The 23,488-nt window shown below is 39.3% G+C and overlaps 1 protein-coding gene across 1 annotated transcript in view; it reads left to right on the top strand.

Moving 5' to 3' along the window:
• The window catches only part of LOC124789887 (TBC1 domain family member 12-like), a 340,057-nt gene that overhangs the window by 299,650 nt on the left and 16,919 nt on the right, over window positions 1-23,488 (top strand). The window contains exons 6-7 of the mRNA XM_047257408.1: window positions 4,032-4,191; window positions 20,386-20,586. Of these exons, the coding sequence (XP_047113364.1) occupies window positions 4,032-4,191; window positions 20,386-20,586 (361 nt within the window). The remainder of the gene's footprint in view (window positions 1-4,031; window positions 4,192-20,385; window positions 20,587-23,488) is intronic.

The raw sequence follows: 23,488 nt of genomic DNA, 5'->3' as shown, positions 1-23,488 counted from the left end.
GGCCAAACAAATGTGTGGTTCCTGAAGAGGGGCAGCAGCCCTTTCAGTAGTTGCAAGGGCAACTGTCTGGATGATTGATTGAACTGGCCTTGTAACATCGACCAAAACAAAATTGCTGTGCTAGTACTGCAAACAGCTGAAAGCAAGGGGAAATTACACCCACAATTTTTACTGAGAGCATGCAGCCTTACTGTATGGTTAAATAATGGTGGCATCTTCTTTGGTAAAATATTCCAGAGGTAAAATAGTCCCCATTTGGATCTGTAACTGGTGTTCTACAGATTGGAACTTGGAATGTCAGATCCATTAATCAGGCAGGTAGATTAGACAATTTAAAAAGGGAAATGGATAGGTTAAAATTAGGTACTGTGGGAATTAGTGAAGTTCGCTGCCATGAGGAACAGGACTTGTGGTCATGTGTGTAAAGGGTTATAAATACAAAATAAAATAGATGCAATGCAAGAGTAGGTTTAATAATGAGTAAAAAAAAAAAGAAATAGGAACACGGAAAAGCTACTATGAACAGCATAGTGAATGCATTACTGTAGCTAAGATAGAAGACACAAAGCCTACACCCTCCACAGAGGTACAAGTTTATATGCCAACTAGTTCCACAGATGAGGAGGAGATTGAGGAAATGGATGATATAAAAGAAATTATTCAGATAGTTAAGAGAGACAAAAATTTAATAGTTATGGGGGACAGCAATTCAATAGTAGGAAAAAGGAAGAGAACAAATGGTAGTAGATGAAAGGAATGAAAGAGGAAGCCGTCCAGTAGAATTTTGCACAGAGCACTTGGTTTAAGAATCGTGAAAGAAGGTTGTATATGTGGAAGAGAACCAGAGACACTAGAAGGTTTCAGATTGATATTATATGATGGTTAGACAGAGATTTAGGAACCAATTTTTAAATTGTAAGACATTTCCAGGGGCAGATGTGGACACTGACCAAAATTTATTGGTTCTAAACTGCAAATTAAAAGTGAAGAAACTGCAAAAAGGTAGGAATTTAAGGAGATGGGACCTGTATAAATTGCAAGAGCCAGAGGTTGTAGAGCATTGCAGAGGTAGCATTAGGGAACCATTGACAAGAACAGGGGAAGGAATGAAGAAGAAGAAGAAGAAGAAGAAGAAGAAGAAGAAGAAGAAGAAGAAGAAGAATGGGTAGCTTTGAGAGATGAAATGGTGATGGCAGCAGAGGATGAAGTAGGTAAAAAGAAAAGGGCTGGTAGAAATCTTTGGGTAACACAAGGGATAATGAATTTAATCAATGAAAGGAGAAAAGATAAAAATAACATAAATGAAGCAGGCAAAATGGAATACAAATGTCTAAAAAATGAGATCAGCAGGAAGTGCAGAATGGCTAAGCAGGAATGGTTAGAGGGCAAATGTAGAGGTAAGATGGATACTGCCTATAGGAAAATTAGAGAGATCTTCAGAGAAAAGAGAACCACCTGCATGAATATCAAGAGCGAAGATGGAAAACCAGTACTAAGCAAAGAAAGGAAAGCAGAAAGGTGGAAGGGGTTTATAGTGTGCCTATACAAGGGAGATGTACATCAGGGTAATATTATGGAAATGGAAGAGGATGTAGAGGAAGATGAAAAAGGGAGAGAGATAGCCATTTGACAAAGCACTGAAAATCAAGAGTTGAAACAAAGCCCTGGGAGTGGACAATATTCCATTAGAGCTACTGATAGCCTTGAGAGAGCCAGCCATGACAAAACTCTTTCATCTTGTGAGCAAGATAAATGAGACAGGAAAATACCCTCAGACTTTAAGAAGAATGTAATAATTCCAATTCCAAAGAAAGCAGGTGCTGACTGGTGTGAAAATTACTGAACTATCAGTTTAATAAGTCATGGCTGCAAAACATTAACACAAATCCTTTACAGAAGAATGGAAGAGCTGGTAGAAGCCGACCTCAGGGAAGATCAGTTTGGTTTCCGTAGAAATGTTGGAATGCACGAGGCAATACTTACCCTACAACTTATCTTAGAAGGTAGGTTAAGGAAAGGCAAACTTACGTTTGTAGCATTTGTAGACTTAGAGAAAGCATTTGACAATGTTGACTGCTATACTCTCTTCCAGTTTTTAAAGATGGCAGGAATAAAATACATGGAGCGAAAGGCTGTTTACAATCTGTGCAGAAACCAGATGGCAATTAAGCGTCGAGGGACACACAAGGACACCCGTGGTTGGGAAGGGAGAGAGTCGAGGTTGTAGCCTATCCCTGATGTTATTCAGTCTGTATATTGAGCTTGCAGTAAGATAGCACCTTAGCTCAGAAACTAAAAACATGTTGGTGTATTTGGGCCGCCACCACTGGGCAATGGTGACCCCATAGTGATCTAGTTTTCTCATCCGATCAGCTTTTCTGCATGCCCTATTGTAGCTGAAAAGTCTCAATGTTTCTTTTTGGAATCAGTGGTAGATTAGTTTTGCAGCATTGGCACTCTGCATATACCTTTTTTTATGACAACATGGTGAATTACATTAAAACTGTTGTCTAATAAAAGTTTCGAAATTTGTTTTTCTCATTTTTTCTGTTAAAACACTGAATATTGTGGCAGCATATTACTAATAAAGGATTTTATGCTTCATTCTGTGTAACAGTTGCTGCATCTCATGATTTGTAGCAAAGTGTTGGATTTTGTCAGTGTCTCATGCTAGGTTTAGCCAACAATTTTCTTCATTAACATTAAACATAGCCACATGGTGTAAGATTAGTTCTGGTTCAAAATATTTAATTTATGAATTAAAACAATTTGATGAACAGTTGATGTTGACAATGATTGAGCTTTGTGTTGATCAAGACTATTAAGGAAGTGTTAAAATCAGTTCACACTAGACAGAACATGAATGGGACAGAACAGTGACAAAGTCTACAAAAAGTTTCTGCCCTGTAGTTTAGATGACATTCACACCTGCTTTCTTTCGATTGGAACAACAAAAAACGGTTGTAATGGCTCTAAGCACTATGAACGTAACTTCTGAGGTCATTAGTCCCCTAAACTTAGAACTACTTAATCCTAACTAACCTAAGGACATCACACACATCCCTACCCGAAGCAGGATTCGAACCCGCAACTATAGCAGCCGTGTGGTTCCGGACTGAAGCGCCTAGAACCGCTCGGCCAACTCAGCCGGCTTGGAATAACATTTCAGCATTCTAAGAGAGAATACTCTGAAATTTACATTGGTTGTTACATGTCCTCTCACTCAATCGGGACTTGTTGTCACTTGATTTGATCTAAGTTTGTTTTTGAATCTGTTCTACTACTGTTTGGTGGTTATTTACTGCTAGTGTGTTTGCTTTTTCCATTAGTTTTGTTCTTACATACTTCATTATTATAACTTGTCATATAATTCTCGCTGCATACATTTATAGTGCTGTTTTTCTGATAACTCTTTCTCACTTGATGACTTTCTTTGGTACTAGCGAAAGTCATTGTTACAATTGGCCTTCTGGTTTTCTTCACTTCAGGATTGCGGGCCAGAAGTTTTAACTAGTGTGTCATGAGACTATGGCTGTTAGACATTATTTAATACCATAAGCCATTGACTGTTGTTTGTGAAATATTCCGTGATCTATTCATGGATTGCATTGTGATGTATAAAAAGTCTGACATATAGCAGTACACCTAACACACTAAGGGTAGTAAAATTAATTACAAAATGTGTGGTACAGTTAAATAAGCCAACTGAAAATGTATTTATTTTCACCTTAATCCACTTGTACCATTTTCAAAAAAATGTTTAGGGCTTAAGTCTTTGATTCCTACAGCACTATAATAATGGACGTTGCCTTGAAAACTTGTGTGCTCAATCTGATATCAAAACTGAAAATTCTTCCCTCTGATATTACCCATTTAGTTCATTTTGTAATAACACACATTTCAACTCCCATCCTCATCATTTATTAAAACATCAACTTTTTTTTAAGGAAACTGGTTTGCATTTAAATTTCACTGAGCAATACTTAAGACAATTCAAAAAATGTTTGACATCACACTTTTCTTTGTTTCAGGGCTCAGGAGAGACTCCGCGTAGTTTCTGAGGAATTGCAGCAAGAAAATCTGCAACAAGATGTAATAGATGGAACAGATAGTCCAGACAAGGAATCTAGTGTTGAGCTTATTCAACTGGACATATCACGCACATTTCCAAACTTGTGTATTTTCCAGAAAGTGAGTTTCATTTCTCTCTCTCTCTCTCTCTCTCTCTCTCTCTCTCTCTCTCTCTCTCTCTCTCTCTCTCCCTCCCTCCCTCCCTCTCTCTCATTTGAGGCAAATTCCTGTCTCATTCATTGATTTGTTCGTTCATCCATTATTCGTAGTGTTCCCTAGATCATATCATGAAGGAGAATCTTCAGAAGTATGAAACAAGATGATCATTATGAAAGATAAATGTGTGTAAGAAGCTGGTAATGCCAGGTGTTAGTGTTATCAGACAGAAATTTGAATCGTCAATTTTGCTGGAGGGCTTGGAAACAAAACAGTCACACACAAAGAAAATATGCATATTCGCCCTTCAGAATACGAGGCGCACGGGCCCTGACCTACAACAGCTGTCTGGCTGAGTGTCCATTCACAACTGCCCTCCCTCTCACTGTGGTACGTCCCATTATCCATCCTTGGAGGGGTGGTATCCCGACTATTGCCCCACAGATCAAATAACTCGATAGAGGGGGCAGTACTTTTCAGCGACACAGGCGTGTGTAGCGACTGAACATACTAGCTGCCACAGAAATAAAAATTTCTTTCCAAAATGACAGAAGTCATGCTGAAGTGCAAAGGCGAACATATGGGTAATTGGTGCCTGAGAAGCACAGTCTCATAAACCAGGAATACAATGAAACACAAAAAATACTGAAATTCACTGTGTCTGCTCCAAAGTAATCACAGAACAAAAGAAAGAAAGCATCACTTCACTCGGTAAAGGACATAGCTTGCAGACTGATCTCTTGAAAACCCTTTGGGCTGTACAAGTATTGGTCACTCACACCATTCTGTTGTGTCCAAGGTGTACTCCTCCAATTATAGCCAGCTTTCAGCATAAGTGTGGCATGTTATCTTCCCATACTATGACCAGTGTGTCAGGCCAGGCTGCACATTATGACTGGGGAGGCTGTCCACTTAGCCTGCTGCTGCAAATGTTGTAGGTAGTCAGTAGTCAGATGGCAAAAGATCTGGGACCCTAGCTGCAGTAGATACCACCTTGTGAGCAAGCTCAGTTTGGCTGTACCTTGATATGGCTGGGGGATGCTTGAGGTGGCAGCTCCAATCAGGAAATGACTTGGGGTGATGACTCCAGGGGCAGAAGGATCACAAGATAATGATGTGAGAGGATGAAAGTTCAAGCAGGCCTCAATTTTACAAGTCAGGATTGCCAGCTCTTCCAATGTTGGACATAAGGTTCCCATCGTTCGCTGCAAATGGTATTTGAAGGATTGAACTCCTGCTTCCCATATTCCACCAAAGTGTGGTGATGCTGGAGGAATAAAGTGCCAGTCAATGCCTTCTTCATATATGAAGTTTTTCACGAGTGACTGCTGACAATGACTGCTCACAGCAGCTTGTAATTCACAGAGTTCCCGACTAGCTCCGATCAAGTTTGTCCAATTGTTTCTGTACAAGTTTTGGCACCTACCCTATTATGACACAAATCTTCTAAGGGCTGACAGGAATCCTTCAGTAGTCATGTTGTCAACTAGTTCAAAATGCACTGCTCGTGTCACCAGGTAGTATTTTTTCTTTAATTTGGATTGCCATGAGCCAGTTTTCACATAGAATGGTCCTGTGTAATCGGCCCTGCAGTTGGGGAGAAAGACTTCGTAGCTTCTACATGTGGGCATGACAAGTTTCCCATGAGTTGATGTGCAGGCTTTGTCTTTAATTGCTGACAAGTCATGCTCTGATGCAGACACATGCCGGATTGCATTTCATCCGTTAGGTGTCCAATATTGCTTCCAGAGAGATGTAGGCAACTGTTGACATTCCTGCTTGGGAAAGGTGACGATGTTAACTTTCCACTATCAGCCATGTGATATGATGGTGAGGTGGCAGTATGAGTTGATGCTTCTCACATAATAGATAGGCATTTTGTGGCCTGCTGCCAATCCATAGTAATCTCGTGTCATCGAGGATAGGATGCAATGATTTGAGCTTGCCATTTTTTTTTTTCTACTTGCTTGTTAGTCTCCAGTTAGTAGATTTCTGTAGCATATGCGGATTCTTGCACTCTTCTGATGTGCTGTAGCAATACATCCTGCAGTTCATTATGAGACAAGTAAGCAGTTCCTCTTGTTTCCCTTGCTGTTTTGCAGTAACTAATAAATATGATACAGTATGACATCATCCTCTGTAATCATGACAATGTCAAGCATTGACAGATGAGATCATCTTGGATTCTTCTGCCAAGGTGATGAAGAACACTATCTCTTTCTTCTGGCAACTCCTGAGGTGCATAACCACTAGAGGCATCTAATGCAGGCCATGAAGTGACTCTTCTGTAAGCCAGGCTGGTCCTTCCGTCCACAGACTGTTTTCTTGCAGGTCTGCAGAGCAACACTCCACATGAAGTCAGATCAGCTGGGTTTTCCATTGTAGATATATGGCTACATACCACAGCTGCTGTGGTGTCCTGTATCTTGTAAACATGGTTCCCCATGAACGCTAACCACTGTGTGGAGCTGCGAGCCATGTCAGCACAATGGATGAGTCAGTCCACAGGTAAATTTGTTCAATATTTATACCCAGAGAGTGAAAAACATGAAAACATGCTGCAGTAGTCATGAAGGGAAGAGAGCCTCCATAGAGTTCCAAATGAGGTGCCACCCATGTTTTGGAGCTCAGTAGTTTGACACATCTGACTCTATGCTGATTAGTTGATCATACATAGATACAAAATCCATAGGCCTTCTCTAAAGTGTCACAGAACCCATGGATTGTATGCTGACAGGTGTCCCTCCTGCAATGACTGTACAATCAACACGAATGTTGCCTGTCATGTGAATTTCACTGTATAGTGTCTGCCACAAGTAGTGCAACTCTAGAGACAAGGGCTCATCCTTTGTTAACTTATGCTGCCATAGACATTGCAAAAATATCTTGAATGTGATGTCAAGGGGCTAATTAATCCCAGTGGATTAAAAATAGATGACCCGACACTCATTAATTGGTATTGGTGCAGTGGTGAAGTTCTATCACTTCTCCACAATATTCATTGGTAAGTGTGATCTTCATCCACTACCAGAATTGTTGATACTCCTTATGCATGTCTGCTGTGAAGGCAATGCGATGCATGCAGAAGCATACTGTTATAGAGCACAAATCCTGTTGGACCTACTATTAGCAAACCATTTAGTGACAAATTCATGCTTGTTTTGGTGTAAAAGTCAAACTCTTCCCTTGTTTTAGTAGTCAAGCTGGCTTCCTTAAGGACAGCGTGATGTGGCATGTAATATGAATTGGCAGCTGTCATGACTGATACCAAGCTTTGGTTGTCTCACCAGAATCTGAGAGAAGCAGTGTGGAAAGAATTGACTAATTGACTTGGCTCTTTGTGAAATGGAAGATGAACAACGAATCTGCCTGTGGAATGTTTAGTTGTGTGTTCCACAAAGTGTGCTTTGCATTGCTCCTCTTCTTTCATCATTACAACGTTATTTAATTCTTGTATCTCCCAGAATTTCTTTAGGAATGTTTGAATATCAATGTCAGTTTTTACAAAGCATAGCACAACCGGCTGCCTTGCCGAACTGTTGTGCTCTACCATTTGATACTGCCCTGACGTAACTGAACATAGTTATGTCTCTTGAAGCACAGGGTGATCTGTTCGTATGGAGATAGTCCTCTTCTTCTGAATATGTGGACAAACTTCTGATCCCAGCAACACATTGATCTTACCAGGTGACCATATTTCTGGATCAGCATTCAGTAGATAACATGAAGTTGTTTATACTGGAGTTGACTTGAACAGACACACTGTGTTTTGTTTCTAAGAGGGTTGCACCTATTCCTTGTCCTAGGCATTGTGCACATGCTTTCGATATAAAGCATGACTGCCTCCCAGAATCTAAGAGAGCACGACAAATTTGCCATGTGCCACTGCTATCTTGCAACCTTATTCTTGCTGTCGCAAGCAGCACTCATTTACCAGAGTTGACTTTCAGTGAGCAATAACTAATGCACTTGACAGATGTATGCCATTGTGCTTGTGTTGCATGTCAGTTGGACAATCTTTCCTCATTCCATCTTCTGTGTGTTGTATTTCTGCATGTAGCAATGTGTGGTGTCGTCTTCGATTAGCATGACAGCGAACAGATCTGCAACTATAAGCCCTATGATCACCCTTCAGACAATTGTAGCACAAATTGTTGTGCATCACAGTAGCTTTGGGTGTGGTACGTGTGGCCTTCCTGAATTTGCTGCATTTTGCAATGCATGAGGCAGGTTGCATTGGACACATGCAGTACTAGCAGCAATGTAGGCTTGTCTTGAATGCCCAAAGTGCGTGGTGTTGGAGGTGTTCTGCTGTTTGTTCCCAGATGTACTGTGCTGTAGTGTTATTGTAGCCTAGATGATATCCAGCAGTTTGCACGTATTTTCGAGAAAAGTATACATCTCTTTGAATGTCGCAAAGCTATCGGAACTCAGACTGGCTTCAGATACTGTTCTTGTAGACCAGTCAACCTTTTCTATAAGGAGCTGTGATGTAATTGTCTTGCAAGGATACATCTAGTTGTACTGCCATGATGTATGCACATCACTTGCAGCCTTGTTAAGTAGTTCACAAAGTTCACTTGCACATACCCTTGTCATTGATGGCAGTGTTGACAGTTTCTTCCAGTGCAATCAGTCGAGAGTTATAGTATCTGTAGCAAACCATATCAATAGCTACACTAAAATTACTGCTGGGTACTGAAAGAGGAGCAATTACATTGTGAGCCTCACCTGTTAATGAACTAAGGACATAGTTACATTTAGCAATGTTCTCTAATCCTCATTATGTACCCCAAGACTCACAAAGGTCATAAAAGTACCTGAACTGCATTACATCACTATTAAAATATGGCAGTTTTTGTTGGGTAGCTTGATGCTATGTTTTGATTCACTCGAGGCAGGTCCATTGTCACCTGTGTTGGCATAATTCCTCTGCATTGCTCCGTTTTCTTGAAACTTCGAAGACCACATTTAGAAAGTTTTCCTGTCATCAGCATGTACGTCTATATCTGCAAACAATTGGTGCCGTGACGTCTTCATACTTCTTGGCAACTGTTCTAGCCTGACAGTAATATCGAAAGTGTCAGATTTCCCTGTTGCGTCAAATTTGTTTGTAAACCTTAACAACTGTGTGAGGCTTGCTTTTGCCACTGAGCATGTAGTAACAAGCTTCTTTCTTAACACTTCATCGGTCATGGAATATTAGTGGTAGCATGCAACAGCAGAAGGAGCAGTTAGGACGAGTGGGAATTGATAGGATGCGGGGTAACAAGACTAGGTACTTAGCTTATAGATGTGCCATGTCGATATCACTGGCTGCATAACCATGGTGTTCCATTGAAGCTTGCCACTGCTGTTCCACCGGTGGATGGCTGCTGCTGCATGCTACTTCTTCGAATCCATCACAATCCGACCTTGATGGGCCAAAATGTTAGCGTGTACAGGTGGAAATTTGAATCGTCAATTTTACTGAAGGACCAAGAATTTAAAGGATGGTCTAAGCATTTGGATCCTTTCAGATTGCAGTGAATGAAAGCTCTTATTATCGAAAACAGTCACACAAACAAAGAAAATATACATACTCGTCGTTTACCATAAGAAGTGCGTGGGCCACAACGTATAACAGCCGCCTGATCAAGTGTCCATTCACATCTGCCCTCTCACCGTGGCATGTCCTGTTAGTCACCCTTAGAGGGGTGGCATCTTGACCATTGCCTCACAGGTCTCTCAAGTCTCCAGTGACTCAGGCAAGTGTAGTGACCAAACACCTTGTACAAGATTATTCGGCATTGTTACACTACTATAATTTTTGGAATGATAACGGTTTTGAAAATGGAGGCAATTATTACCCTTCTGTCCAGATAGTTTTTTAATAGCATTCACAAGTCCTTTGGTGTTAAAGGAAATCTTCACAAAGCACATTTGTCAAGTCTGTGCAACAGAGTATCTTCTTCCTGAGAAATTGAGTTAGGAAGTTAGGGCCTATTGTCTCAAAAATATTTTTTCAACAGGCAGTTGTGTCCCCCCCCCCCCCCATCCCCCCCCCCCATCCCCCCATGCGCACAGATGCACAAGTGTGTGCACACTGTTAGAACATTATCAGTATGTCCAACTTCTTAAAGAGCTGCCTACAAGAGGTTGTAGACTGGACACCACATATTACCATAGCTGCATGCTTCCGTACAGCACACATTGTTCCTCAAAGGAGGATTACCTCAGAATATGATATCAGTTAATGACCACAGGAAAAGTGATAAACTTTTTGACAGTCTCATCTCCAAACTCTGATATTACCCGTAATACAAAAGCTTTAGAACTTAGACACTTACGATGATCTGTAACATGTGACTTCAAGTTTAGGTATAAACATGTAAAAGTTTAGAACAATGTTTCATATTTTGATTCACCCTCAAGCACTATTTCTAAAAGTGTGCTCAAGTCTTATGTTGTACTGAATTGCATGTATTGTGCGAGTTCAGTGCCAGTCCATTATCAGATAAACAGTTCTTAAGTTTCAAGAAAATATATTATTATTACATTTTTCAAGTCTTGGAGTTTCCCCATCACATGTAATTATAACACAAAAATTTACATTGTTGCTTAAGGTAACTATTTCTGCTTCTTATATATGGTAGTGGATCATTTATGCCTATCATTAAAAAGACTCAATATCTATCCATTTGATATAACTGTTTGGATTATTAACCACACTGAAGATACTGTTTCATAATGCACACTCTCCAGATTTCTTAAGGTAACCTTTTAGTTACACAGGATGAAACCAGTTACCAGCAGGATCTATGATAGCATAATACTTGAGCTTCTCTAGGCACATAGCAAATGATGTGACAGGAATAAGATTAAATATGAAGTGAGGAAACATTAAACATAAGGTCCCACAAGTTTTGGTGCTTGGCATGCTCCCACTTTGACTCTTCTGGGGCATTGGAAGAACCTTAAAAACACAGACATTTGCTGAGGACACTAGTATACTGGTAAAGGGGCCCAAACACGTCTCTCTCTGATGGAGTCATTAGAATAGTGGGGCAGGCTTAGAAATGGCTCACAGTATGCAGTTCCAAACAAATATGACTTGTGATACCAAAACTGGAGATCAGTGGGCATAAATGGGTTGAGACTCCATGTGCATAGTTTTTGGATAATAAACTGAGTTGGCACCTGTACAGGGAGTAAGGTAGTTGAACATCTTTTGCCTTGTCAAGTTTATTCATTTCATTCCTCAAAGCTATTCTTGCTTTGTTCTTAGCATTTTGATTTTTTGGGCATAGTATACGATTGTTGTATTTTTGATGACACAATGAAGTATTTTTAAATCCTGATTGTAGTACATTTGTCTTGAGTCTGCATTCAATAAAGCTTTCTGTTCCTGGCCCAAGATACTTAATTTCAGATGTTAGCTACCTCCTCTTGGCTTCCAATGGAATTATTCACTGGAATAAAAGGCATCACCCATAGTCCTATTAAACATTTTTTAGAAAATAATTAAATTTCTCCTCTGATGTGTGTCCTTTGTGAACGTCTTCACAATCTTTGTCCTGTAAATTCTCACTCAGTAACGTAACTGACCCAACTTTTGCAATTGTGGGAAATTTTCTTATCCCTTCTTAACTAAACCTAACTGATAGGTTGCTTTATTGCTCCAAGTGCAGATCCAGGGGAGGAGGGGGAAAGGGGGCCATGAACTGCCTCTTCCCTCAGCACCAGGACATTTCACTTCAAGTATTTCTACTTTTACACATACTAATTCTCATATTTCTCAGCTATCTTTTAGAGAACAAAGTAGCATCAAAACTGTCAAGAAAATGCAAGAAATTCTAGAAACTTAGAAGCTATAGTAAACACAGCAAGCTTTCCATTTGTGTGATTGAGGATTTGCCCGTATAGATGGGATTGTGACCTGGCCGGCTTCAGAAAACTTTCCGATCAGGAAAAAGTGCTTGCAACTGCTCGTAAGTTCACAAGTACAATCAGCAAACTGCAGGAAATTGATTTAGGCACAACAGAAGGATCCTCCACCCAGAAAAATAGACTTACATGAACATAGTCAGAAATGACTGAGATAAACAGCAGCACTCCATGTACATTCATAGCCATAGACTTCAGACTTTTGTTAATTTCATAATACTAAGCAAAATGCTGATAACAGTAAATACAGATTTCGATTTTTTATGGTGCAAATTGACATTACCAATGTTGTGAATGTTTGTTGCTTTTGGAGTTCTTAAATCAGAAGAGTGGAACATGGGTTTCTCAACTTTTTGGACAATGCTTTTCGCATGTACTTCACTGAATGAACCACAATTTCTTTGAAGTTGTGCTAAAGCAATGTCCTAAGCATTGCTTTAAATGTATTATTATTACTATATTAAGAAATTGTATTTATTTAATTCTTGCTGTTACTATAATCATTGGATTTGCCATGTTAATAGTGGGGTGACAGCAAGTTGGGGTCATGCGTGTGTAGCTCTGTGAACGTGACAATCCTAATCTTGGAAGACAAGAGTATCTACAATGCACTCATCGTAAAGACTGATAAAAGGGGCCCTCACTTGAATCAGAAGATTTATTTCAACATTCTTATTGGTCATGTTCACAGTAACTTGAATTGATGAGCCGAGATCATGGTATGAAAAACATCCCACACACACGGCAGAACTACCTCCTCCTGAACTACACCCTCCATCCATTGTGCCTTAAATGCCTCATTAGTCTGTTGGTGCTTTTGATGCCCTCCGTCTTTTGAAAAGAGGAAAAATCGCGATTTCTTGGACCACACAAAATGCCACCAGTCAGCTGCTGTCCAGTATGTGTCACCTGGCACATTGGAAATGTGCAGCTTTATGTTTCATTGTGAACAATGGCCATTTCTATGTCTACATGATTATTCTGCAATACACATTTAAGTGCTTGGGAGAGGATTTATACAGCCCCTTCCATACTGTTTCTGGACTGTTTCACTCTCATGGGAAAATGAACACCTCAGTCTTTCTCCGTGTCTCTGACTTTTCTTATTTTATTATGATGGTCATTTCTCCCTGTAAGTTGGGATCAACAAAATATTTTTCCATTTAGGGGAGAAAGTTGGTGGTTAAAATTTCATGAAAAGATGTTGTCACAATGAAAAACTCCCTTGCTTAAATGGTTGCCCTCCTAGCTTGTTTATTATATCCATCACACATTCCCCTATTTCATGATAATACAAAAGGAGCTCCCTTTCTCTGAACTTCTTTCGTATCCTCTGCAAACAGCCTTGTTGTGGTGGTAACTTTGGTACCTGTCAGACCGAAGTTAAGTGCTGTCTGACTTGGCTAGCACTTGGATGGGTCACCGTCCGGGTCTGCTGAGAGCTGTTTGGAAGCGGAGTGCACTCAGCCCTTGTGAGGCCAAGTGAGGAGTGACTTGACTGAACAGTAGGGGGCACCAGTCATGAAAACTGACAACAGCCAGGAGAGCTGTGTGCTGACCACATGTTCCTCCGTGTCTGTATCCTGTGATGCCCAGGGCTGAGGATGACATGGAGGCCGATCAGTACTGTTGGGCCCTTTCAGGCAAGCAGTTCTTCAGAATAGGATGGACAGGTATAGTGTAGGAAGTCTCTTTAGCGTCTTCTACGTATTCTGCCAGCAAAACAGTCTTTTGTTCGCCCCACCTTCCCAACAACATTTTACATGTGATGATTCCAATTTAAGTTGTTTGTAACTGCAATCCCTAGGTATTTACCTTGATCAACAATAGACTTTCTTCCTCCAGTAATCATGTGGAAGAACATACACACTTCTTTGCGGAACCCCAGATCTCTCTTCTGTTACACTTGGTGACTTCCTGTCAGTTATTGTGCACTGTAACCTTTCTGACAGAAAATCATGAATCCACTCACAAAACTGAGGTGGTACTCCATAGATATGCAAAATGATAAGCTGATTGATTGTAAGGAACAGTGTCAAAAGCCTTCTGAAGTCTAGAAACGTGGAATAAACTTCAGATCACTCATTGAAGCACTAATTACCTTGTCTGAATAAAAAGCCAATTCTTTCACAAGAATATTTCCTGCATCTGTGCCTACTGTGCATCTATAGATAATATTCTTTGAGGTATTTCGTAATATTCTAACACAGTATATTTCCAAAACCCTACTGCAAATCAGTGTCTGTGATATGGGTCTATAATTCATTGTATTACTTCTTTTTCCTTTCTTGTGTAGTGGTGTGACTAGTGAAACTTCCCATTCTTTAGATATGTATCTTTCATTGAGCGAGTGGTAGTACATGATAGCTAAAATTTAGCTATTTCAGCAGCGTACACAGAGAGGAATTTGACTATCTGGACCAGATGATTTGCTTTTATTAAGTGACCTAAGTTGCTTTGCTACTCTCAGTGTATCAACATTCAAGTTACTTGTGTTGGCAGTCGTTCTTCATTTGAATTCTGTATATTTACTGCATCTTCTCTGGTGAAGGAATTTCAGAAAACCGACTTCAGTAACTCTTCTTCAGTGGCACTGTCAGTGGTAACATTACCATTGCTAATATGCAGTGAAGATGTTGTGTGCCTTACTGCTGGTCTACTACACATCCCATCAGAATCTTTGAGTTTTCTGTCAGATTTTGAGACCTAGTTTTGTTTTGAATCTATTAAAAGTGTCTCCCATTTATGTATATGTAAAATTTTTGAGCCTCTGTAAAGTATAGCCAATCTAAGAGATGTTGCATTATTCTGAATCAGGCAAACATTTTTTTGTAGTAGTGTCCTGACCTGTATTGTAAGCTATATGGGATATTTTCTCTCTTCATAGTTTATAAGCATGAAACTCAATTGCCACCAATGCTATTCTTTTGAATCCAAGACACATGTTGTCTGCACTTAGATTGTTAATTTGGAAGGAATGGAGGTGCTCTCTGAGGAAGGTGTCAAGCAAATTATCTATCTTTTTAACCAGATATATTTTGGGTTAATTTTCATGGATTTGGATGTTTTGGTACTCAGTTGCTACAGTGACCTTACAGTCACTAATACCTGTATTCATCATGGTGCTCTCTATTTACTCAGGGATGTTTGTTGCTATTAAATGTAGTATGTTATCACAGCTATTTACACTTCATGTGGGCTCCTTGCTCCTTTGCAACGTACTAAAACACCAGATGTCCATCGTATGCATTTACTATAGCAAAGTTTGCTTGGAATCAAAACAGTGGAAACCCCAGATATTAGGAAAAGGGTAGATTGGTGCTCACTGTATAGATGATCTGTTGAGCTGCAGACAGGCACAACAGAAAACTGTTTCACATTAAAGCTTTTGGCCAAAGACTCCTTCACAAAGAAAAATAACACACACACACACACACACACACACACACACACACACACACACACACACACACACACACACACAAGCACAACTTATGCGTGCATGACTGCTACCATTCGCAGCTCCAACAGGGATGCAACTGTCACGTGGACAGCAGGCAAATGGGAGTGGGAAAGGGAGGGATAGTAGGGTAAGCGGGGGAGAGGGGGGGGGGGGGGGGGGAAGGTCGAAAGAACACTGTCTGGTAGGACATGTAGGGACTAGATGATGGCCTGATGAAACTGCCAGGCACAGCATTGGGAGATGAGGTGTGAGGGAATCCTAACAGCGCATTATCCTCTCCCGAAATTATCCTGGACTCAACCTTCATTAATCCACTGCCCCACACCCTCCACCCAGTAGTTTCTTTCTCCCTCTGTCCTATCATCTCCTCCCTTTTCAAGTCCATACCCACATTGTGTGCCACCCTCTGCCAAAGAATCTGCACATCCTTTTCCTTTCCCTGCTCCTCTACTTCTCCTCTCTCAATTTTTTACCTCCACACCCCACCTTGTGACACTGTGCCTGGCACTCTCATCTGGCCACTGTCTAGTCCCTGCCTCACAAGACAATGCTCTTCTCTCTACCAACCCATACACTACTATCCCTCTCCCTTACCCGCCTCACTCCAGAGTGCTATTCATGTGACAATCGCATTCTGGTCAGAGCTGCCATTGGTAGCAGTCATGTGTGCATGGTTTTCTGAAGAAGCCTTTGGCCAGAAGCTATAATGTGCAACAGTCTTTTCATTGTGCCTGTCTGCAAGTCAATGGGCACCTTTATGGTGAGTTGCAGTCTATCCTTGACCTAATATTGTTGACTTGGAAACTGTTTGAGATGGACTTGGATTCACTGGCAGCAACAATTCATGAGGTTTGAAACTGATTATCAGTGACAAGGTGTGGCACTCGTCTCTGGTCTCTGCGGTGTATTTTTACGTGCGTGCGAAGGATTTTACGTTGCTGCTGCAATGAAATTTCTTTTATAATTTTTATTCACCTACATCTTTACAGTGGTAGATCTTCGCACGTAAACTCCTGACTGCAGCTACTTAAGAGATCACAGAAAAGCAGTGTTGAGGAAACTGTAACCTCATAGCTACACGCCGGAGGCCGCTATAAGTAAAATTTGCTGAAAATTTTCTATGTACTTTAAAGAAATGATTCGAAAAGGGGATGTCACTCGTACTTTAAACATGAAGTTCAAATTTAACCTTCAATAGATCTTTATTGCCATTAAGCTAGATCATCAGCCCACATTTAAGAAAATTACTAAAGTTTCTACTCACAGTTATCACCATACCTAAAACAGCCAGAACTTTTACCTTCCCAAATTCCAAAACCAATTAATTGCAACACAGTCTATGATCGGCCAATTACTTTCGCACACGATATTCAGTGGTTGTCTTTAGTAAAAGTTTATGCTCGCCATAAAATACTCAGTAAGAATATACTCAATACCGCCACGCTATATAATTCAAAGTTCACTCACGATTTTCATCGGAACGAATTATCACAACACTCTAAAGTTTTCATAAACAGTGTCTGGTCACTACCAGATACCATTAACACTGGACCGTAATGCGGAAGTCATCCCAAGACTTCATCTTACATGTAATGCGAAAAGTCACATCCGGCATAACCGCCTCCAATCAAAGCTAGCTCGCGACTCCCTCTCACTCTCCCACACTCAAAACTATATCTCCTCGCTAGGCGGCCAACCGTCTTGCTTCTCATTTGCTGTCGACACTTAGACCAATGAGAACTCACTCCTAGGGTGCGGCTCACGCCAAAATCTAGCAAGCACCAACCACTTCTCTAGGCTCATTGACGTCATCAAATTAAGTAACACAAAACTCTCTAATTAAATGAACAAAACAAAATGAACTATAAGCTTTACTCTACATCTGGAAATTTATTATGTAGTTGTGAATGTTCTGGCTGTCTTATGTATAAGCATACATACTTGGACATCCGACATTCACTAGTAGGGGAACCACTAGTATATTCATTTCCCACGTTAGAGTTGGAACACTTGCCAGTTCCTGTAGAGAATTACATGAATGATTTTTAATAATGCCGAACGTCCCACATACTCTCACGCCCGCATTCTCATTCACACGTGCCCTAACACACAATACACACATTTACTTAGAATTCTTGAAATTATTATTATAGAAAAGTCACAGAGGTTTTCTGAAACTAAAAACTTTCCAAATTTATATATGAACACTGAAAGTGTTATCAGATCATCGTACATAGTCTCTGAAGGTGAACTATTACATCACTGTATTTATTAAAATTCTTGACTGTTGGAAAATTACGTGGGTTGTTTTTTTTAAATGGAATTTTACTAACTTCCAAAATACAACTATTTTTGATCCCAGACTTTGACATATTGTTTGTTTTCACAACAGAAGGATGTACATGAAATATGACGGTCCTCAGGTTATTCCTTTATTAGTTATTAATATTTTCAGTTTCGTATAATGTAAGTGGCCTGCCAGCGCTATTCCACTGCTTTCACACGCGCAGCTGCAACAGATGGTAGTGACGTCAGTCTGCAGGACACAACTCGTCCGTTACTGACCGTATAATACTCTACCGGCTTACATTGCAGCCCACATACATTCTGAAGTAAAGCTTTTAATAGACAAATGGGCGATCGCGCACTAGTTGCAACGCCACATCCCTATTGTTCAGAATCTTTTTATGACCGCTGTCATTACACCACATTAGATAACTGTGAGTGGTACACTCTGCTGTGATACCCAGTAAATCAGGCAACTTTGTTTATAACACACACACACACACACACACACACACACACACACACACACACACACAGACACACAGACACACAGAGAGAGAGAGAGAGAGAGAGAGAGAGAGAGAGAGAGATACACCACTCCAAAGTCACAAGTGTGTTATTTTAAGGGGGGTGCCTTTCTGTCCAGTTAGCTAACTTAACTTTGTTGTCTGTGGATCAATGTGTATTATCACTAAGTGACACTTCATTACTATAAATTAAACATGTGTTAATAATGCTAAAGCTGGAGAAACTAAACATCTAATTAGATTTACTTATACTGCAGCTTTTTAATCACTGGAATATCAAATTAGTTCCACTTCAGTATCTCAAGGCTATTTCCAGCATAAGTGTTGCCAACATCACAAGGAGGGCTATTTTCAGTCATTATGTGGGCATTATGTAAATGGTCCTTGAGTTTCATGGGAATCCTTTGAAGAAAGATGAACATCTTTCCGAGGACACTGTTGATGAAGTTCAGAGATTAGACATTGGTGGTACTCAATAGAATAACTCTACTTCCTCCAACATTCATGTGTGTGAACCATAAGGACAAAATATAAGGACAAAATAAAGGAGATTAGGGTTCTTCCAGGACAATAATTGTCCATCACTCGATTTACTAGTGGCACAGGAAAGGTGATGACTAGCAGTGGTTAAAAGTGCTCTATGCCATTATCTGTACAATCACTTGCAATATGATAATTCATTATTTGTGCAACATCCAAAACAATGCTGGATTAAATAGGAACTTCCGTACTTTCACTCTTGGTATACTGCACCTGGCTTCACCAACATGTTTGTAGCTTCTGTCATTCCTCTCCTTTTTGTGTTTTCTCCACCACTGCTAATTCCTCCATAATCTCTCTTGCTCACTTTCCCCTATTTATTATTATTATTATTATTGTTGTTGTTAAAAACCCCGTAACACAAAATTCCAAGTTCTCTTGCATTTATTATGTTGACAGAAACTTAAAATCGTGATTATACTTGGCCATCTTAACAACAGACCCTTAAAAAAATAATGCCTTGCTCATACCTATTTCAGTGTCATTACTTAAGTATTTGGCCACAAGAATGCATCCAGTTGTACGTATGTGGTTTGGCTGTCATATATATATATTTAAGGTGGTTGCCACTAGATATTGCCTTTATCCAAATACACAACAACAAAACACAGGCTTTCAGCCTCTGTCTTGTATTGTTGTGTAGGCAGTGCTTCTAAAAATGGATGGCTAAAGCAATGCTGAGTTTGACACTGAATTTAGCAGCTCAGAAAGTGAAGAAGAATGTGTTATTACTTCATTGGAGATGGATAGTGATGACAGTTCGTCAGATGATGAAAAAGTGCTCACCCCTGGCGTGTGATAAATACATCTGCTGTGCTTCACCCACCTCCTCAAAGATCTCCATTCACAGGAAACTATTGTGAAATACATGGTTAGACATAATATCTATACAGAAACAAAAAAAAACCGACTTTAAATTTCGGGATACTTCAGGTAAAGTACAGTGCATGAGTATACGCAGGATTTTAGTACAAGTGATCTTCATAAGGTTTTAACTCATTTTTTTGGTAGTTAAAATAATAAAAAAATATGTGTTTTTGGAAAATTATTTGTAAAAAAAAAAAAAAAGAAAAAAAAAGTTACAGTACCTGTATGTTATAATAATATAATTCTAATGTAGTTTCATAACTCTTTTCTGTGCACAATGTTCATTTAAAGAAAATCTTTAAGAATACTTAGTTAGATGTAAGAGAGGCCATCTTGGCAGGTAAAATGAACGGATGGATGGATAAAGAAATAACAAACTTCTATATAGTTTGCATCCTAAGCAGTAGTAAGAAAAAAATCACATTCTGGAATAAAGTGTATTGCCAAATTATTGTAACAACATCTTTAAATCCTAACTTCTGTGATCAAGATCTGTAATCATTTTTGCCACTTTGAGGCTGCAACTCCTGCATGTTACTTCTGTTTCAGGGTGGTCCATATTATGATATTTTGCATAGTCTTCTTGGGGCCTATGTTTGTTACCGTCCAGATGTGGGATATGTCCAGGGAATGTCTTTCATAGCAGCCGTCCTGATATTAAATATGGAACCAGCCGAAGCATTTATCTGCTTTGCTAATCTTCTCAATCAGCCATGTCACATGGCTTTCTTCAGGCTTAATCAAACTGTGGTAAGTTTTTATACCTATTCTCTGATATAACTTAATGTTTATTCTCAGTGTCCTCCCAAAGCTGTTAATCAGTTTTGTTTCAGTGTTTGCATTTTGAAATGTTTGTGAAGGATATGTGGTAAAAAGATAAAGATAAAAAAACCATTTTCATTTATAAAACTATCAGAAAAAATAAATAAATGAGGAAACAGTGTTGACTGAAAGACAAACAATGTAGACATCTGAGGGGGGAGGGGGATTAAGAAAGTGTTTGGGGAATCTTGTTTACATACATATAAAAATGCTGTGGCCAGATGATTTTGGGTGAGAACAGCATTTTTTTAAAATCGTTTTTCATTAAGTTAATGTGAACCATAATTTTCTCTAGTGCAGAAAAAGTAGCATTAATAGTGGGCATGGAAACGAGTAATTTACCCCTAAGAAAGTTGTAACAACAACTCGTGCTAGGTTTCTCATGTTAAATTGAGTGTGAAATAATCTTTCTGATTATTCCCAAAGTTTTTCCTTTGTTGAAATATTGTCTTTGTCTCATACTCAGAGAGGTTGTGCTATTGCACAAGTATCATTTACAACTGTGGCCAGAATCTCCGCCCTCTTAACAATGGGAGCACATGAAAGAAATTATGCAACATAAACATTTATTTATTTCTTGCAGGAACATTATGGCATGTTTGTCTATCAGCAATATCTTGTATAATGGTTTGTTAGCACATGCCAAAGACTTTTGCCAGTAACAGTCATGTAATTACCTTATTGTAGAACAGTTTTAATCACCGAGCGAGGTGGCGCCGTGGTTAGACACTGGACTCGCATTCGGGAGGACGACGGTTCAATCCCACATCCGGCCATCCTGATTTAGGTTTTCCGTGATTTCCCTAAATCGCTCCAGGCAAATGCCGGGATGGTTCCTTTCAAAGGGCACGGCTGACTTCCTTCCCCATCCTTCCCTAATCCGACGAGACCGATGACCTCGCTGTCTGTTCTCCTTCCCAAAAAACAACAACAACAACAACACTTTTAATCAGTATATTATCATTATTATGTACTTGTCAGTAATGTGTTTGACATCCAGAGAATGTTTTGGATTTAAGTACATCACCGATTACAAGTATGTAGTGTAAAAAAATTAAGATGCTGATTAAAATTGTCATAATTAGATAATCATTAGTGCCCCAACAGAGCTTTGCACAGATTGCACTAAGTGTCTGTTGCTGGACAACTTACCTGGTGCAGTTGTAATGGTATCAAACTTTGTCCAGTAGTGCCCGAGATTAACCTTTGCGTACAGACAGAAAGAAATTGGTGGGAACATCAATTTAGTAATAGTATAGATCTGACTGTTACTGGCAAATGATCTCAGCATGGGTTCAGAAACTAGAGATCTTATAATGTTCGGGATGGTGAGCCTGGGTTCAGTACCAATCCAGCAGTAAATAGAGGAGTGTACCACAGAACTTCTGAAGACCTAAACAAATCAATACTTACAATGCAGACATTGCTAGATAGCTGATATAAAAATGAAAATGGTATACTATGATTATTTTGATTCCATAATGTCATACGGGGTTATTTTTTGGGGTAAGCTTAAGTTGCCTATGTCGAAAAAGGTGTAATAAGAATTATTTACCTCGTGAAATCAAGAACATGTTGCACAGACCTGTTTAGAGAACTATTTCTCTTTGGAAAACAGAATATGAATCTATGGAATCAGTAGCGTAAATAAGAATAATCTTCGCAAAGGTTTAAAGTCACTCACTTTGATCCAGAAATATGTCAATTATTAAGGAACACACATTATCATTATCTTGCCAGCAGCCATAAAAAGTTTCACTGCTAATAAAGTTCAGTTTAAGAGAAGTATAAAGGATTTGTTGGAGGGCTACTCCTCCTCCTCAAGTGAGGAATTTATTAGTAGAATCATCTGACGTGTATATGTTAATAATGATACCAAATAATGCAAGTATTAGTACAATGTGACTTCTCTACATATTTAGTGTAGTGTGATCATTGTAAATGTGTTGTAAGACATTCTTTCTATATGATCATGTATGGTTAGAATAGCCTAAGAATTATTATAAGCACCTCAGTGTACTCAACGCATACATGTTTGTGACAAGTTTTTTATTACCTTTTAAATGAAAGTATGTGTAAGATTTTTTGACTTATTCCACATCCATAAGTACTTTGCTTAGGATCTATGGAAAGTACTTTAGTGTATATTTGTTTTTCTATGTAAATATTTGTTTTCTTGTTCTTCTAAAATGCTCTGCATCTTGGCAAATTTCCTTACTATGGATCTATTGGAACAAAAAGTACAGCTAATCTAATTTGAATAAAAGTAGTCTCTATTGGGAGCTATTTGCCTGCAAACAGAACAGTTCTTAAAACTCACACTGGGTGGGAAAATCTACTCTGCATGCAGTCTGCATACAGTCTGTATGCTGTGTCCAGCTGGTAACTAATGACTCTGTGAAAATCTGTACACACACATCACAGGACAACTGTGAAAAGCCAATAGGGAGGGAGGTGCACAAAAATCACAATTAAACTATCCATCAGAAAAATGTGATTTATTGGCATCTATTAGATCTTGACAAAATATCACTTCTACTACTTTATTAGACCATCTTCTCCCAATAGCTGATGGCTTCACACAATGACATATGACCATTTTCTACCAAGCATTTGCATGCTCATTAGACTGGCCACTGTCCTATCAGAATTTTATACATGTGCATCAAAAATGCATTTTAAAATTCTTGTAGACTTTCTGTACTGAAAAACTTTGTTGATGACAAAGCAACATTAACTCCCAATTTCAATAGTGTTAAACACTTCAAAAACACCATCTTCACCCCATAAGATGAAGTAGAAAGTAAAAAGATTTATTTGTTCAGTAAAC

This window comes from Schistocerca piceifrons, chromosome 3, assembly GCF_021461385.2.
Source record: "Schistocerca piceifrons isolate TAMUIC-IGC-003096 chromosome 3, iqSchPice1.1, whole genome shotgun sequence".
NCBI lineage: Eukaryota > Metazoa > Arthropoda > Insecta > Orthoptera > Acrididae > Schistocerca > Schistocerca piceifrons.
This window is presented reverse-complemented; position numbering and strand designations above follow the sequence as displayed.